The sequence below is a fragment of the Polypterus senegalus genome, chromosome 5 (genome assembly GCF_016835505.1).
Source record: "Polypterus senegalus isolate Bchr_013 chromosome 5, ASM1683550v1, whole genome shotgun sequence".
NCBI classification, from domain to species: Eukaryota; Metazoa; Chordata; class Cladistia; order Polypteriformes; family Polypteridae; genus Polypterus; species Polypterus senegalus.
In genome coordinates, this window is record NC_053158.1 from 183,116,418 (window position 1) to 183,135,765 (window position 19,348).

The following is a 19,348-nucleotide window of genomic DNA, read 5'->3' on the forward strand; positions in this document are numbered from 1 at the left end:
GCAATCCTCACCACTGGCTTACTGTGGGACACACGTGAAGACTTTAAATCCTTTAAAACCCTCCTCAGTCTTTGATTAAAAAAATGTGATTTACTGTTCCTGAAGTAAGCTTGGGGCTGGATACTTCTTGTCAAGGTTATTGTATTTGCTCTTTAATAATCATCATTTTGCTTTGTTTCTAAAGTTGGAAGGCCAACAATCCCACTATTGCTCTGCTGTTGTCCACAATCCAAATGGAACATTAGGACCCAATGAAGAGAGAGAAATAACAGTTGAATTTCTAACTTACACAGAGGTAAGTGGCTTCAGAGCACTTTAGCGTGTTCAGGTTGGTTACACTGGGTAATTTGCCTGAAATGACATGTCTTCTAATACTTTTTTACAGGAGGAGCTCACAGACATTGCTCTGGTGTGTTCAGTGAATGGGATGGAGAAGCCTCTAGTGCTGGGGATTTACGCAAAAGCAAGTGGTCTTCGTGTTTCATATTCTATACTTTCTTCAAGGTAAGCAGTTGTTTTGAGGATCTAAATGTAATTTAGTTGCTTTCAATATCCTGAAATGACATTCTTCTCAGTGCTGCCGGGATAATCTCTAGTCCCCTGCATCTTGTCTTAGCCTGCAGTCTTACTGTATTCTCGTATTAACCAAATACTGAGGTCACTAAATGCTCCAATGTCTCAAAAGGTGCCCTAAATGAAAAGCAGCTGAATGCTTCCAATTAATGTTTTCATGTCTGTTTCTTTTCTTTCACCAGTTCATTGTCTCAATCCACATCTGAGTCAAATAATAAAGAAGAAATACTAGAATTTGGAGAAGTTTCTTTCAATACTCCTGTGAAGAGACAGCTGGTCATCACCAACCTCACAGCTATCTCTGCGGCATTCCTAGTAGAGGCCGAGTATTTCAGTGGCAGACCTCCATCTACACTTATACAGTCAGCAGGAGCATCAAGGACAGGCCTGCAGTAAGAGCTTAGCTGTTGCATTGTATTTCCATGCAGCCTCATGAGAGTCCATTTTCTGTTTGTCATTAAATTGCACAGAATTTCTTGTTTTATTATTATTTGGACATGCATTATTTTCTATAATTTTAAAATTATTGAATGTCTTAATAAGAACATGTCCTCTGTCTTTATTCAGAAATGATTATAAGCAATTGGGTATTGCAAATGCAATGGCACAAATATTTCAAAATTACTTGCAGTCATAAGAATACATTCATATATTTATTCATTTTGAAACCTATTTATCTATTCTCAAATCCACTTATTCCATTTGCAGAGACACCAATTCTGGTAGTATCCATCCCAAAATAGGGTTCAGTACTAAACCAGGTGCCAGTCGATTACAGGCTCATTCATTCACACGCACAGACACCCTGATTCATTTATACCAAGTCAACTTGGAGTCAGCATTTAGTTTGTGTGCCAGAAATTTAACATCTTAGGGTAGTGGAGTTAGTTGATCAAAGATATCAACCCCACATAGAAGAAAGACAAGGCGAAGAGGGAGAAGATGATGAAGACTGATCTGTATGCATAAAATGCTAATGGTTGTGTCTGTCTGTTACACAATTACTCACAAACTACTTGTGCTAGAATGTTGTTCTTGGTCTAAATCAAAAGCTTATGGCACAGTATGCATTGGTGAAGAAAAAAAATGTGGCTAGTGGCAACCTTTGCTCAGTTATTGGAGATTTTGTCTTTCTTATGGCAAACTGATCAAGAATGTGACAAGAGCAGAAATAAAAAGAAAAACAGTAACATCTGCTGAGCATGAGGCAAGTTACAGAAGCAGATTACATGATAGGAACTAGAAGAATGACAGCTCCAGCATCCACTGCACATCAAGCACATGCTGTGTGGCAACCTGGTGCCACGTGTGAACTACTGGAGCTAAAACCTTGATCTTGGGAGGACCAGATGTCCCTCTATTTCCTAGTCTAAAACCAAAAAAAATGTCAGAAATAGATTCCTTTGTCTCGAAAGCTCTATTCTATTCAGTTTAAAACAAAAGCAAACTTTATTTAAGGAAAGTAAAGTATAAAACTATAATACCACATCTAGTGATAATGGGGGAAATTAGCACGCTCTTAAAATAGAGCACATTTTTCTTAAACAGTTCCACCTAATTAAAAAGAACACAAAACTTCTTTTGACTGAGTAGTTTAAACGTTTCATTGTTCAACTTGAACAGCATTTTGGTGGTTTTCTCATATTTAACCTTTTAAAGAAAGTCGAAACTTGTGTGTTAATTGTGACTATCATATTTTTTACAGTAACACCATAATACGGAAACCTGTCAGTAGTTCTGTTGCCAATAAGATGGAGAAGAAAGCTCATCAAGGTGAATTCAATACATTCTCACAGTGTACAGAAGATACGGAATATCAAAGGGACAATGATGTATCATTAAAAATTAAAACATTTGAATGTTTTATATTATGAATTTTGACATTTATTCCTTTAGGCTGTAGCCATGGTACATAATTTGACTTGCTCACAGTCACTTAGCAGTGACTCCTGAACCAGTGGTGTTGTGGTTTACAGTATCTTTCAACACCATTATAGATAGACAGATAGATAGATATGAAAAGCACTATATGATAGATAGATAGATAGATAGATAGATAGATATGAAAGGCGCTATATAACAGATTGATAGATAGATAGACAGATACAGCAAATTATACTAAAGAATTACAAACTGTTGACTTTCCTAATTAAAGCGTATGTATTCACTTTTACATAGTACTATGCTTTAGTATAAAGCACGGATACGTATATTTTTACAAGAACCACCCAAATTGCAATTAGAAAATTGAGCAAAACGTTAAACTTACATTTTTGTCTTGCAGAATTTGTGGCAGCTCTACTCTCACATGGCAGGGGTGCAACATTCTTTGTCCATCCCTACACAGGAACTATTGGACCTTTCCAAAAACAAACGATTGACATTGTTCCATTTGCCAACATGTGGGGAGACTACCAGGATATGCTCATTTGTAAGGTGTGTATTCCTTCCTTTGTTTCATGAGAGTGGACACCTTGGGAGGGGAATTCAATTTGCTTCAGGTATAAAAACAGATTTGGTTTCCAGTTAATAATCAGCAAATGATTACATAGCTGAAAGAACCAGCAGGTAGTTTGCTTCAGATAAGTTCATATGCTGAGGAAATTAATCTTCCAAACAGAAAGCAATTAAACTTCAAATATATGTTAGCAAACTGTATTCATAAATGGAGTTACAATATGTATGACTGAAGATCAGCTGCTGTGAAGGAGACTATATCAAGGACGGAAACAGATGAGGGTTAGAATTTAATTTTGTGTGTTATGATAACAGAAGATACCTATAAAAACATTTCTTTTGAATTTGCTGCATATAAATGACTAAACTTGATCAATCAGTCTTTTGCGCAAAATGTCGGCCTAGACCTGAAACGACCAAAGTGTACAAGCATGAAAGGTGCTATATAAGCAAAAAGATCCAGAGATGACTTGCTGCAGAACAGCAGATAACCTGAAGCAGTTTTTCTTGGAATTGAACTTTAAATTACGCTTATTATTTAAATGAGCAAAGTATAACAGGTCATACATGGATTGACAAAATCACTTGCTATGCTGGAAAAACTTGTCCCAAAACTTGTCCCAGACAGAGAAAAATAGAAGGCTTAGAATTTAAAATGTCTGTGCTCGATAGGATGAAGGGAAAAACAAATTTTTATTTTCTTGTTTGGCTACAGATTAGTTGGTCTACTGGAAGTAAAAGGCTCAGTCTCAGGCTTAGAAATGAAATTAACCAAGTATGACAAACAAAAAGCAGCTATAAATTGTCTATAAGAAGTTTCCATTGACTTGCTGGAAAACAGATCTTCTCCCAAGGTGCAGGTTTATTTCAGACTGCATCAGGTTTTCCTCCAGGATTTAATTGTATTTATTTTTACCCTTACAATCCTTCCAGGGCCTGCTGGCAGAGGAGTATCCCCACCACCTGAGGCTGTCCCAACCATGCTTCATGGTGGGGATGGTGTGTTATTGATGATGTGCATTGGTTAGTCTGACGGAAACGCAGCTCAGTTTTGGGCTCATCAGACCATAGAAACTTCTTCCAACGGACGTTCTCTTTCCCACTCTCCCATTAATCTGTGACTAGTAAAGTAGCCGGGCAACACTTACTGTCTGCATAGTCTGTTTAATCTGACCCACTGTAGCTTGCAACTCTTTCAGAGTTCTCATAGGTCTCTTGGTGGTCCCCCATCACTCGTTTTATTACATGATAACTCAGTTCTTAATGGATGGTCTGCTCTAGACAGATCTACAGCTGTGCCATACTCTTTCTGTTTCTTAATAATTGATTTAACTGAACTACAAGGGATATTCAGTGACTCAGATATTTTCTTGTCTTCATCCCCTGACTTTTGCTTTTCAATAACATTTTCATGGAGTTCTTCTTCGGATTGTTCATTTGTCTCTTAAAGTATAGGCTACACATTGAACCTTCTACATAAAGGTTCATTTATGCTACAATCAACTGAAACCTTTGTCTGAAGACAGGTAATCTCAATTAAACTAATTATGTGACTTCTCAAACGAACTGGCTGCACCAGTGATTATTTACAAGTGTCATATTATGCAATCAATTATGTTGTGTTTTATGTTTCTTATTATGGTAATTTAGACCGGTTTGCATGGATCTATTTTCACTTTCACATTAAAGTCTTTTTCTGTTGATCTGTGTTAAAAACCCAAATTAAATCCAACGTGATTCAATGTTGTATAACAATAAAAGGTTAAAACGTTCAAGTGGGTGAATACTTACACTTACAAGGCAGAGATTTCTGATTGGTTCCTTTTCACATCAATTGTCATGCTGGAGTTGTTCATTTTTAGCCACAGAGGTAGATTAGACTAGCGGATAAACATGTCAAGAGCGATATAAAGTAAAGATCCCTGGATGTGTTGTTGCTTTGCCTTAGAAGTTCTTTGTATGAGGGTTGAATAAAAAGTTACTAGGTGATACCTGAAGGTTTCTTTAGGTTTATGAATGTTTTCTTCTTATTGTACTCCTTTAACTTCACAAAGACCTGCAGCAGGAAAGATTTCTGACATTGTCATCAAGGCAGCAGCCATAGCTGTTTTCATCTTTTCAGCATATGAAAAAATCTTCCCTGTCCGTTTTTGAAATGCTTTCAAAGCAGTCCTGCTCATTTCCTCTGTTCCATACCCTCGATTCAACTTTTTAGGAGGCTTGTGGCCATTTTTCCCTGAGCTTTAGGAAATTCACGTCACTCTCTGTCACCATTGTGGTATAAGAGTTAAATTATTGGCTGTGACACCTGAAGGACTAAACTGAAGTTAGTCCTACTGCATACACGTACAAGGCCTTGTCCTTGAGTCCACCGCCATGTGCAACACACCAAGGTCTTGTGCTATATTGTCTGTCTTAAAATCATTCAATCAGCCATTGCAGTCATTTCTGTTTTTGTTTTGCCTCTGTGGCCGATTTATTTTGCATGGCCAACCTTGTACTGCTGTTACAAAGATGGCTACCAGTATTCTGGCTCTGCCCCAGTCCAGCCATTCAAGTGTTGTTAGCTCCTGATCCCATCCTCTTCCTCTGTTGCTTGGCAATATCAGTTTTACTACAGTCACATGACAATAGGCAAAATAAAAATGGAAGAGTGAATTGGCTTATTGTTCTAATGTATCTCATAGCCCATTATAATTAGTATTTCATACTTGGTACATCTTGCATGTAATTTCAATTTAGCATTTGCTAAATGACTTGGATGCCTTTGCCTGCCTTTTTGCTGTGTGACCCCCTGCCTCATTTTTCAATGCTCTCTTTAAATCCTAATTTAAAAAATAAGAATTTTAACTTTTAATGGCTTCACTGCATATCTGTACTTGTTTTCATATTTTGGGCACACTACTTGCCAAGTGCGATGGGGAATCATTCCACTCTTTGCCCCTGTCACTTGGCTCAGGCTCCATAAATGTTGATGTTGGTAGCTTGTGTTAAGTGAGTGGTCATCTTTGAAGGCACGTACCTGCTACATTCTAAAGTTAAAGCTTTTCATATTTGTTGTGATGTGAGATTTTGCATATAACTTGATAAATGTTTTGTATGTCTTTATTTGTAATTTAGGCAAAGCAAAGTCATTTAGTGTTACTTTGGTGAGAGGCATTCGTGTTTGCCCCACCCCGTTTACGACTAAGTCTCTATAATTTTACGACAGGATTTGGGGGATGTGTCTTGAGTGTTTCTCTGCTAAAGTCTTTCAACACCTGCAAGGAAGCCAGATTACGTTAACATATGGTTTGGCGGCAGGTGTTAAGATGTTCTATTTCCCCCATTGGTCTGAGGTATGGCTGTTTGGAATTGGCTTGTCTCAGAGGCCTTTAAGTACCATGATGTCCTTTTGGCTGTAGGGGTTGGACAGAACATCTATAAATGTACGTGCTTAACCTCACAATCTCTCTTGCTTGCTAAGCAACATATGATGAAGAAGCATCTCTGTTACTAACATCTGATGAAGAAGACAACACACTGGAGAGCACAGCTTGGCAGCCATATTGAACAGACAAGTTGGCTGAAAGCTGAGCACCAATGATGCCTTAACTAGAGACATTTTAAGTAACTACAAGTCTGTGTGCCACCTGAATTACACATCACCATTTTATCAGGTTGTATGGTTGCCGATATTCAAATGTACTTTGCATTTTGTTATTATTTATGAATATTATCAGTAATACATTATTTTATGTGTAACTTAACTCCTGCTTGTCTTTTTACTACATCAAATTGCCTGAGGTTATAGATATAGAAGGGAAGGTGGGGATAAGTTATATACAGTGGTAAGTCTGTGAGATTAGGCATTCTAAGGCTACATATTAATAATACAATAGGGCAAAGTAGAGCAAAATATATTACACTACCAAGATAAAACAATATTTCAAATTCTTTATTTTTTTCAGTTCACATTGAGACTCATTCCTTCCTTGACAACATCACCACATCTTGTTCTTTCATTTTTATTTCCAAATTCAGGTGGCAGATTTGCAGCCTACAACCTTCCCAATGAGAATGTCCGTGAGAGGCTGTCCCCTCTACTTTCAGATGACAGGGCCACAGCAGGAGAAAAATAACCAAGGACCTATAATAAGGTGCGCTTTAATGTGTGTGTGTGTGTGTGTGTGTGTGTATTCAATAATACTTTGGCTTTGTACTCTTTTAAAAAATGCACTCATTTAACCACCTCTATGATCATTCCTCCTGGGTAATGCAGAATTGCTGTGCAGCCACACCACATATTTGGACTGCAGTGTGCCAGATGGGGTTTATAAGACATCACAGCAAATGTATTGAACAATATTAGCAGAGAGTCTTTTAACAAGTGAAAAGAAACTGCCTTGGCAGCATTGTTAAAACCGTACATTAAATCAATGATAAGCGCTGTTCTTCCCTACTGTGCCACACTACAGGCAGTTTGGAAAGGAGACAGCCATCTTCTCAATCCAAAGTTTCATATTTTCGAATCACACCCATGGTTTAGATTCCCAAGATCTGAGAGCAATAAATGTAAGAAATCTTAGTCAAGAAACAAAAAGTGTTGTAGTTAATAATAATAATGATAATAATACATTTTATTTATTCCTAGCCGCCTTTCTAAACACTCAAGGACACCGAACAATAGATGAAACACACATTATAAATAAAACTAGATAGATAGATAGATAGATAGATAGATAGATAGATAGATAGATAGATAGATAGATAGATAGATAGATAGATAGATACTTTATTAATCCCAAGGGGAAATTCACATAATCCAGCAGCAGTATACTGATACAAAGAAACAATATTAAATTAAATAGTAATAAAAATGAAAAGAATTAAAATAAAATTAATGTTCGCATTTAGGCCTTGTTCACACGGGCGTTAAGTTTTTGGATAAACGAACTTGCTCTGAACGTCCTAGACGTTTATGTTGCATTTTGTGGTGGCGATCGATTGACTTCTACACCGGCGTTCGTTTGTCTCTGTCTAACGCCAGCCTGCAGCCCAAATTGTAGTTTGTGTGTTAACCTGTGGAGGCAGTGTTGGGAACTGGATATGAAAGCCCTTGTCATTTTATTTGAGGTGCCTCCTTTCAGTATGGACCATTTTGCTATGTTAGATATTAATCTTCTTGTTTTAAAATACTGTAATACGGACGTAGGGAGAGAAAAATGCGCCGCTACTGGGTTCATCCTCTGACTGCACAACGTCGGGTTAAAGCAGTGCTTCTCAATTATTTTCTGTCATGCCCCCCCTAGGAAGAAGAAAACATCTCGCCCCCCGCGCGACTATAAATAGTATCATTTGTCTATAAAATTGTTATAAGTACACATCTGCATAACACTGTATCCTTATTAACATATAAGAGAATAAAAAAAGAAAGAAATATGGACCAATTTACAACAAAGAATAGCTTTATTAAATGTAACAGAAAAGATTTAAAGTGCATTCTAAATTAAAAAAAAATTTAAAAGAAAAATAAAAAGCATGTTCCCCAAGGTCAAACACGACCTCCTTGACGAACCACGGGCGCCCACTATTTGAGAAACACTGGGTTAAAGGAAGTTTTTGTGCTTTATGAAGAAATGCGAAAATTTCAGCAAAGTTTTTAACTACTGTCGGATGTCAGTTTCCACTTTTGATTGTCTGCTGCAGCTGGTGCGATGCCACATTGCACGCCGATCAACCAATATGTGACTTGGTGTTAGCCCCGAAGAGAGACTACTTGTCACTTTGAGGTAAGGAAACAGCAGTCGAGTGTGCGCTCACACCGGTGTTATGCACTGAAATGCCCCACCCCCCCCCCGCCATGGATTGCCCACCCTACATAATCGTTATCAAATATTATATTAGAACATAAATTAATAGGTTCATGGTTTACAAATTACACGAGACAATAAAATAAAATAAGCAATATGAAAATATATATGTTTGTATATGAAAACATAAAAATATTAATATTTTTCATATACAACATGTAAACTTATATATATCCGGTCCTCCGAAGCGTAAAATAAACGCGCAGAAAACGAACTAGAAGCGGTTTCCTTGCGTTCGTTGGGTTTTGAACGCCACGCATGCAACGCTTTTTTGATGCCGTATAAGCGCGTTGCCGGACAAACGCACGTCACCAAAGCCCGTGTGAACACTCTCATTGACTCCTACGTGTAGAAAACACTCGGCGCTTGATCTGCGCTCACCGGATGCTATGAACGCAAAAAAAACGCTCGATTTTAACGCCCGTGTGAACAAGGCCTTACTCCACCGGGTGGAATTGAAGAGTCGCATAGTGTGGGGGAGGAGCGATCTCCTCAGTCTGTCAGTGGAGCAGGACGGTGACAAAAGTCTGTCACTGAAGCTACTCCTCTGCCTGGAGATGACACTGTTAAGTGGATGCAGTGGATTCTTCATGATTGACAGGAGTTTGCTTAGTGCCCGTCGCTCTGCCACAGGTGTTAAACTGTCCAACTTTAATCCTACAATAGAGCCTGCCTTCTTAACAAGTTTGTCCAGGCGTGAGGCGTCTTTCATCTTTATGCTGCCACCCCAGCAGGTGGGAGAGGGATCGATGAAGCATATAGATGATGGCATCCTCCGCTCCCACCTTCTCCTGGTATGCGAACTGCAGAGGGTCGAGGGCGTGACGGACCTGTGGCCTCAGGTGGTGAAGCAGCAGCCGCTCCATGGTCTTCATCAGATGTGACGTCAGAGCAACAGGCCGGAAGTCATTCAGCTCACTAGGACGTGATACCTTTGGGACAGGAGTGATACAAGATGTTTTCCAAAGCCTTGGGACTCTCCCCTGTTCCAGGCTCAGGTTAAAGATGCGCTGTAGAGGACTCCCCAGTTCCAACGCACAGGCCTTCAGCAATCGTGGCGATACACCATCTGGACCCGCTGCTTTGCTGGCACAAAGTCTTTTCAGCTCTCTGCTCACCTGGGCTGCTGTAATTGTGGGTGGGGATGTCTCACCTATGCTGGTATCAGCAGAAGGATGGTTGGAGGATGCAGTACTCGAGGTGAGAGTGGGTTAGTGATCAAACCCTATTAAAGAATTTGTTCATTTGGTTTGCTCTCTCCACGTCTGTCTCGATGGCGGCCCCCCGCTTCGAGCTGCAGCCAGTGATAATCTTCATCCCATCCCACACTTCCTTCATACTGTTGTTCTGCAACTTCTGCTCCAGCTTTCTCCTGTACTGCTCTTTTGCCACCCTGAGCTGGACTCGGAGTTCCTTCTGCACGCACTTGAGCTCATGCTTATCACCACCTTTAAAAGCCCTTTTCTTCTGGTTCAAAAGGCCCTTGATGTCACTTGTAATCCATGGCTTGTTGTTAGCATAGCAGTATACTGTTCTTACTGGAACTACAATGTCCATACAGAAGTTGATGTAATCAGTTGTGCATTCAACAGCCTCTTCAATGTTCTCACTATGTGACCCAAGCAATATATCCCAGTCTGTAGTTCCAAAGCAGTCTCTCAGAGCCTGCTCTGCCTCAGGGAAACCACTTCCTGAATGAGCGTGTAGTTGTAGGTAGCGCCTCACTCTTGGTTTGTATTGAGGCTGAAGCAGAACCAGGTTATGATCTGCTTTCCCAAGCGCAGGCAGCAGGGTGGCGCTGTATGCGTCTTTAACGTTTGCATACAGTAGGTCAATAGTCCTGTTTCCCCGGGTGTTACAATCCACATACTGGGAGAAGGCAGGTAATGTTTTGTCCAGCGTTACATGGTTAAAGTCTCCAGCGATTAGCACAAGTGCCTCAGGGTGCTGCGTTTGTAACTTAGCAACTGCGGAATGGATGATGTCACTCGCCATCTCCGCGTTCGCTTGAGGGGGGATGTAAACAATAACAGCAATCACGTGTCCAAACTCTCTGGGCAAGTAATAGGGCGCAGACTTACGGCCAACAGTTCGATGTCCCTGCAGCAAGTGGAGATTTTAACGTTTACATGTCCTGAGTTGCACCACTTTGTATTGACATAGAGAGCGAGTCCTCCTCCTTTCTTCTTTCCACAGGTACTTGCGTCTCTGTCCGCTCTAACTGTGCTAAACCCGGGTAGCTCCACGTTAGCATCTGGGATGATAGACGTTAGCCACGTTTCACTAAAACACAGCAAGCTGCATTCTCTGTAGGTTCTGACATTTTTCACCAGCACAGCCAGTTCGTCGATCTTATTTGGTAGTGAGTTTACATTTCCCAGGATCACAGAAGGCACCGACGGTTTATAACGCCATTTTCTCTCAAGTTGTCTCGATTTAATCTTATTTTTATCTTTGCGCTCGGCTGCCCGATATCGTCTTCTTACCTCGTCAGGTAAATAAGGAACCACACCGGCATAAGCATTTCTTCTCAGTGCTTTAAGCTGACTACTTGAATAGGCGATTCTCGGAGTGTAAAAATCCATGTCAAATAGTAAAAATGTGTAAAAGTGTCCAGGGAGCAATTCCACATAAAAGAAAGTGGTAGAAGTGATCAGTGAAATAGAGAAAAATAGAGATAAAAAGGTAAAAAGATAAAGTCATATACGGAGCTGCTGGAAAGGCTGCCACTCGGATGCGGCGCCGGAAATAGTCTAAATACTAAAACTAAAGTACTAAATTTAAAATCAGACAGAGCAATTGTAGTCAAAGAAAAAAAGCAGTCTTAAACAGACGAGTTTTAAGTTTAGATTTGAAAAGTGAGAATGATTCAATATTTCTACGCTCAGATGGTAGTGAGTTCCAGAGCTGGGGAGAAGAGCAACTGAAAGCCATGGTGGCAAGACAGACAAAGGGGACAGTCAAGTGGATGGAGGAAGAGGAACTAAGGGTGCAGGGGGGAATGGCAACATGGAGGAGGTTGGACAGATATGGAGGGGCAAGGTTGTGGAGAGCCTTAAATGTTAGCAGAAGAATTTTGAATTGAATGCAGACCTTAACTGGAAGCCAGTGAAGATGCTGCAAGACGGGAGAGATATGGTGAATGGAGGGGGTTCTAGTAATGATGTGGGCAGCTGAACTCTGGACCAGTTGAATCTTAAAGAGATTTGTGAGAAAGACCAAAGAAAAAGGGAATCGCAATAATCCAAACAAATAATAATTCTTTGCATTTATATAGCGCTTTTCTCCCTACTCAAAGCACACAGCAATTGCAGGTTAAGGGCCTTGCTCAAGGGCCCAACAGAGCAGAGTCCCTTTTGGCATTTACAGGATTCGAACCGGCAACCTTCCAATTGCCAGCGCAGATCCCTAGCCTCAGAGCCACCAAGGGGCGACAAGGCTATGAACAAGGATCGCAGTGGTGTGGGGAACGGGGCTGGGGGGTTAGGGCGAGGGGCGAATATGATTAATGTTACGCAAGTGGAAATATGGAGTCCGGGAGATATTATTGATGTGGGACTGAAAAGATAGCGTACTATCAAGTATAGGTTAACCTGTGGGGAAGGGGAGACGGAGGAATTAATAACAAATGAAAAATGCTAATAACACAGAATCAGAAAATAATGGAATGACCGGTTTTGAGCAATTTAGAAATTTTTCATGTTGAAAGTGCCCTATCTATCAATCAGTGTCTTTCACATCTGTCTATCTGTCTGTCATTAAAAATTTCAGAATTTTTTTTTAAAAACAATTCTCCACTTTACCTTTCCTTTCAATCACCCGGCTATAGTCTGGACCAGCTCATTCCATTAGAAAGTCCGGGTTGACGTAAGTCTGTGCAGACGAATAAGGCACAAGGAGGTAGCCACCCTCGAAGGGGCAACAGTCCATTACAGTGCATACTCAGCACCCACATTTACTACCAGCTGCCCTATTTATAGTTAATCATCCCAAACTTTAGGTGTTTGAAACTTAGGTAGGACGCTGAAATTCTCACCAAAACACATTAAGGCTATCTCACAGTATGAGGCTTTTCCAGTCATTTTTAGTAGTAGCCTGCACCGATATAGCATTTGCAAGTCAGAGCCAGTTGGCAGCGTGCTCCCGTGTGAAACTGGTCATATAATGTGTCATGCCCAGCTACTCACTTCAACTAGTCCACATCTCACTGTAATAAAATCAAACAAGTTTTAATTTTGTCTTTGGTCGCAGGGTTGGGCTGTGCATTTATAACGACTGACAAACAGTGAATGGTCACCCGGAAATAAAATGCAGTAACGGGAAATAAAGGATGTGGTTATTTTGGACCTCACAAATAGAACAGAGTCTTGTCTGTTTGATGTCTTGTGTTTTACTACTAAAACAGAATGTAAAAAAGCCAAAATCTGAAGAGATTGTGGTTGGAGTTGCTGTAACCTTTGTTCAGCACCAGCCGTGTAAGGCACCATGCTGTTGGCTGCCAAAACAAGAGTACAGCATGACTGTACCTAAAGATCAAAACACAATTGCTTTATGTGACACGGTCAGTTGTTTAAATTGATATGGTACAGCAATGAGATTGGAAACTGCAGTCAGCTAGGCCAATCTACCCCACAACTAGAAGTCGTGTAACGTGACATCGACTTTACAGGAACAAAAAGAAGTCCATCCAAACAGTAACCAGACCAGCATTCAAACTAAGTCTCCTAGAATAATGTGGCAGCTCCTGTCTGTTGTATACTTTTATCAAATAAAACAAGGCTATAGTGAGAGTTATTAATAACTTAAGTCAAGCTGTTTCATCCCATGTGGGCTACGGCTCACTTCTCAATAATGCTGACTTTTTGTGTTCTCCAAATGTTTGAGAGGACATCCTTTTAGGACTTCTGTTCCCTTCCACAATCCAACAACAAGCAGTCAAGATGATAGACAGACATCTCCTCACTGCCTCTGTTGGTCCATGGTATGTTTGTGCACACTATCAGAATGGCATTCTGTCTTGTTTCCAGTAAAGGCTGGGGCATCACTTAAATTTGAGAAATGGCTGAAATCCCATCTACACTCACCTAAAGGATTATTAGGACCACCATACTAATACGGTGTTTGACCGCCTTTCGCCTTCAGAACTGCCTTAATTCTACGTGGCATTGATTCAACAAGGTCCTGAAAGCATTCTTTAGAAATGTTGGCCCATATTGATAGGATAACATCTTGCAGTTGATGGAGATTTGTGGGATGCACATCCAGGGCACGAAGCTCCCGTTCCACCACATCCCAAAGATGCTCTATTGGGTTGAGATCTGGTGAATGTGGGGGCCATTTTAGTACAGTGAACTCATTGTCATGTTCAAGAAACCAATTTGAAATGATTTGAGCTTTGTGACATGGTGCATTATCCTGCTGGAAGTAGCCATCAGAGGATGGGTGCATGGTGGTCATGAAGGGATGGACATGGTCAGAAACAATGCACAGGTAGCCCGTGGCATTTAAACGATGCCCAATTGGCACTAAGGGGCCTAAAGTGTGCCAAGAAAACATCCCCCACACCATTACACCACCCCACCAGCCTGCACAGTGGTAACAAGGCATGATGGATCCATGTTCTCATTCTGTTTACACCAAATTCTGACTCTACCATTTGAATGTCTCAACAGAAATCGAGACTCATCAGCCCATGCAACATTTTTCCAGTCTTCAACTGTCCAATTTTGGTGAGCTCATGCAAATTGTAGCCTCTTTTTCCTATTTGTAGTGGAGAGGAGTGGTACCCGGTGGGGTCTTCTGCTGTTGTAGCCCATCCGCCTCAAGGTTGTGCGTGTTGTGGCTTCACAAATGCTTTGCTGCATACCTCGGTTGTAACGAGTGGTTATTTCAGTCAAAGTTGCTCTTCTATCAGCTTGAATCAGTCGGCCCATTCTCCTCTGCCCTCTAGCATCAACAAGGCATTTTCGCCCACAGCACTGCCGCATACTGGATGTTTTTCCCTTTTCACACCATTCTTTGTAAACCCTAGAAATGGTTGTGTGTAAAGATCCCAGTAATTGAGCAGATTGTGAAATACTCAGACCGGCCCGTCTGGCACCAACAACCATGCCACGCTCAAAATTGCTTAAATCCCCTTTCTTTCCCATTCTGACATTCAGTTTGGAGTTCAGGAGATTGTCTTGACCAGGACCACACCCCTAAATGCATTGAAGCAACTGCCATGTGATTGGTTGATTAGATAATTGCATTAATGAGAACTTGAACAGGTGTTCCTAATAATCCTTTAGGTGAGTGTATGTTAAAAGACAGCACTTTCAAAAACAGCTTACACTGAAAACCTTCAAATAATATGTAAAGTAACACAGATTTGTAACCTGGCCTTCTCTTTACAGGTTTGGTTCACACATTTCTGGAGGAGACACCGTGTCTCGTGCATTACGTATCAACAACACCAGTCCTTATGGTAAGCAGGCAGTTTGTATAAAATATTTAAATGATTCATTATTTCATAGAAATATTTCATTATTTTTTTGCTAAATGTTGTGCCATAATGCTGTACTGTACGCATTATTATTTAGACTGTCTTGAAGTCTTTGAAAAATATTAGCAGGAAGCAGAACATTTCGTGAGTTTTTTATACCAATGGAATGACCTGCCAACGGGTCATGAATGGAAAGCAGATGATATTTGTGGTCATATTGAGGAGGACATACAGAATGGGAGGAAAGTCTTGGGCCAGGGAGCAGAGCTGTGTCTCAGAGCAGAGAGCTGCCAAGGAGTTGGTATCTCCATTGTTGGTTAAATGATGCCTGAATGAGGGGAACATTGCCAATGAAGTAAAGGCATTGTCACAACATGCAACTTTTCTAGCAATTTTCAAGTCATAGCCTTCATTTGCATAAATTAAGCAAGCTGGTTTCAGTCATTGGCCCACTTCCATGAACCCATACGTCTAATGTGAGTTAACACTGAGCAAAACTAAAGTTTATAGGATCATTATTGACATGTGTAGAGAGAAGAGTGACGTCCGTACTTCCAAGTGTTAATCAACATGTAAGACATCAAGATAGGCGAGTCTGCTTACCTTGCCTCAAAACTTCTGTCTTCCTTACTTTACATAACTATCTTGGACACAATCACAGTATTGTTCAATTTAATAAAGTATAAATGATGTATCGTCTGCCGTGATAGGACACCACACCATTCACTCATTTACTGAAAGCTCATAATTTTAGAGAAACTGAATAAACACCTATGCACTTACTGTATGCTCTTAACATTTCTACTCACTAAAGTTCAGTGCATCCAATTTGTACACAAAATTGACCAGATCAGAAACGCCTGGTGCCTTTCAGTGAAGCCTCGTTCACAAATACACGTAGTGTTCTGTGGACTGCTTCAATCTCTGTCTATGTGGATTTTTCTAGGAGTCATCCCGTTTCCAGGAAAGACATGCATACTGTATGTATCTCTAAAACTTGCTATTTATAAGACGCTGTGATGTACTATTTCTGTTTTCAGGGCTGCTGTGACTCCTTATGAACATTTCGTGGAATAAACAAGTTCAGAAAATATATAGTGGATATCTGATACAGCTGACTTTATTGTTTTATTATGCACAGATATACGCCTAGATTGGCAGACATTCAACCAAGAGAGAGGAGACTTGAAACTGCTAGATCTTTTAATTTCATTTGGGGAGCCATTCCCAAGGAAGGATGTTGATGGTAATGAAATCATTGGAGGAGACTTGGATTCTGCTGAGTGTGAAAATCCAAGTTGGGACTGGAATAAACTTCCCAGTACCACAGACACTAATTCTTCAAGGAATGCTGATTCTGTAAGTAACTGTATAAATATTACAAAAGAAGAAAGAATGAACATAGTTTTTCTCACTAATATACGAGGGACGTTCAAAATGTTTCCGTACTTTTTTTAACTCTGTTTATTAAGAATTTCAAAAACAAATTACATCACTTTTCTGAATAGTCACCTGTGGTATAAGCGGGTCCACAGCTCATGTCAATGGGCCATTTTTAAAATAAATAATTACCGCACCGCGGCTAAGCCAGGGGGTGTGGTGGTTGTGTGACTGAAGCGGTTCCTGGGATGATTCGTGATGTGGGCATTTCTCACCTAAGTGCACAGGTGAGAAACCGTCCACATCCGTAATTGTTCCCGGGGATGCTGATTGCTACAGCTGCCATGTCCTCTTTATAAATAGAAGTGCAAGGTGGATAGAAAAGGAGAAAAAAGAAAGGAAAAAAGACGGAGGTTGCAAGAGAGCAGGAACCAGCAGGCAGCATGGAGAGAGAGAGCCGGTGCAAGTGAGCAAGCGAGCGAAGGCTCGCAGACAGACAGCTGGACAGTGAGCCCTAGCAGGAGTGTTTGGCCAACACCTAGGGCAGTTGGTAGTGGTCGCTCCCGCTGAACATACTGAGGAGCGGGAGTGACCGGTAGTAGGACAGCTGGCCGCATAAGGCTGAGAAGGCAGCTGGTGTCGGAGGCTTGGGTGGTGAATTCCCTGACGTGAGTGTCCTGGTCATCAAGGAAACTAAGTCTCGATCTAGAGATCGCAACCAAAGCCAGGGATCAGGAAACCTTCTAGGCCAGTAGAGCGGAAAGAAGGTCAGCTGCTGGTAGGGCAACTCTCCTGTTGTGGGGCCCAGATGGGAGAAGCAGGGGAGCCGCCAGGTTAAAGAAGCAGCAGGCTTTGTGTTTTAAGAGACTGCTTTCAGCATTGTTTTAACCTCGTTTTAAAGGATTGTGTTTTTTTTTCTATTGTAACAGATTAGGGCGCTTCTCGCACCCTTGCACCCTCAGACACCACGTCAGACACTAGGTAAAAGTCCAATAATGATATTTATTATATCAATAATGTGCACAAAGCACCCTCCACTCCCAAATACTCCAATAACAATAACAACAATTCTCAAATAAACCAATCCTCCAGCTCCCAGACGCGTTGCCACCCTTCCACCCAGCTCAGCTCGCCGTCTGGGAGCTCCCACAGTCCTTTTATACCTCCTGACCCGGAAGTGTTCTCAATCCCCAGTCCATGTGATCCTCAATCACTTCCAGGTCAGGTAAAAGCTCTTTTCTTCAACCCGGAAGTCCGTCAATCTTCCTGTGACGAACCTCCGGGTCACAGGGCACGAAGAAGCCCTCGGTCCCCCTGCAGCTCCCTCCTGTGGCCCCCACGGCATTCAGCAGGGCTTTGCATAAAAACTCCAATGTCCATGATGCCCTGCTGGTCTTCCGGGGACCTCCACGCTGCAAGGAGGGCTCCACCTGGCGGCTTGGTGGTATTGGCCGGGATAAATGGCCGGCCATCCATCACACTATTTATTGGATTTTTAACCTCCACAATAACACCTGTTTTTATGGATTATTTATTTAATGACTTTGGAAGCACTGCACTTATTTGAACATTGTTTTGTTTATTGATTTTTAATAAAAGCACTTGGCACCTTTTTGCACCATCCCCTTGCTCTATTTGTTATGCCTCACTATCAAGCTCATCAGTGACACCACCAATGGTGTCGGGTTCTGGGCTCCTGTGAGGATGATGTGAGCATGCAGCGAACCTGCATCGTCACATCACCTTCCTTTGTGATGCAATTTTCCCAGTCACATGACACTCTCAGACGTGACTAATTATTACTCCTCCTGCCTTGACCGTTTCCAACAAAAATATAAAATTGCAGAAATGTTTTTGAATGTACCTCGTACTTCAGTTTCCTTTGTTGCTACTTTGGTTTTAAGACTATCATAGACATTATCTTTGTAGGTGGAATGTCTCTTTGATTATAGTCTTATATTCTACATATGGCTGTTTCTATGTGACAAAGTTACAATTTATTAAAATGATGGCACTGTGCTTCTTAGGAATGTGTTCATTAAGAATTTGAAAACCATACATTTCTCTTGGCAGAGATATTTAGGCAGAGAAATGTGGCTCTAAAGAGAGGATGCATTTAGCTTGCTTCTAATGTAACGTACACTAGCATATTCAACTGAAGGAAGCCCATTAAACAACACGGCGTCTTATGATGTGTTAGTGTGGCCTCCAGTGACTGTGTGACTGCTTCGGAGAAGCAGAGTAAAAAAACACTACTGCTCTCCAGTGACAAGCAAAAATGTCTTTCTATGAAAAAGCGTGGCATTCCGTTTATTTCATAAGTACTGAGTTAAGCATACAAATAGTGTAAGTGTAATCATAAGATAGGAAAGTTTCAATTTATAAGGAAAGCTTTCTTATAGAGGGAAAACCCAGAAATCCGAGTCAAGAAAGCAAAGTACTAACAGCAAATGTCCTGCCAAAGAGACATTTAAATCGAAAGAGTGTATGCTCTGCTAGCATGTCTTATGTCCTGAACATTAAATTACATTTTGGGTCCTCCTCCACAGTATAATCATTTCTACTACTATATTTTTGAATTTCTTGTTTGGGTAACAAATAA

At 40.9% G+C, this 19,348-nt stretch overlaps 1 protein-coding gene across 3 annotated transcripts in view; it reads left to right on the forward strand.

Moving 5' to 3' along the window:
• The window catches only part of dlec1 (DLEC1 cilia and flagella associated protein), a 124,769-nt gene that overhangs the window by 79,311 nt on the left and 26,110 nt on the right, over nt 1–19,348 (forward strand). For all 3 annotated transcript variants that reach the window (XM_039753705.1, XM_039753707.1, XM_039753706.1), the window contains exons 24-31: nt 185–295; nt 386–504; nt 756–965; nt 2,279–2,346; nt 2,858–3,009; nt 7,054–7,169; nt 15,278–15,348; nt 16,508–16,725. In XM_039753705.1, the coding sequence (XP_039609639.1) occupies nt 185–295; nt 386–504; nt 756–965; nt 2,279–2,346; nt 2,858–3,009; nt 7,054–7,169; nt 15,278–15,348; nt 16,508–16,725 (1,065 nt within the window). The remainder of the gene's footprint in view (nt 1–184; nt 296–385; nt 505–755; nt 966–2,278; nt 2,347–2,857; nt 3,010–7,053; nt 7,170–15,277; nt 15,349–16,507; nt 16,726–19,348) is intronic.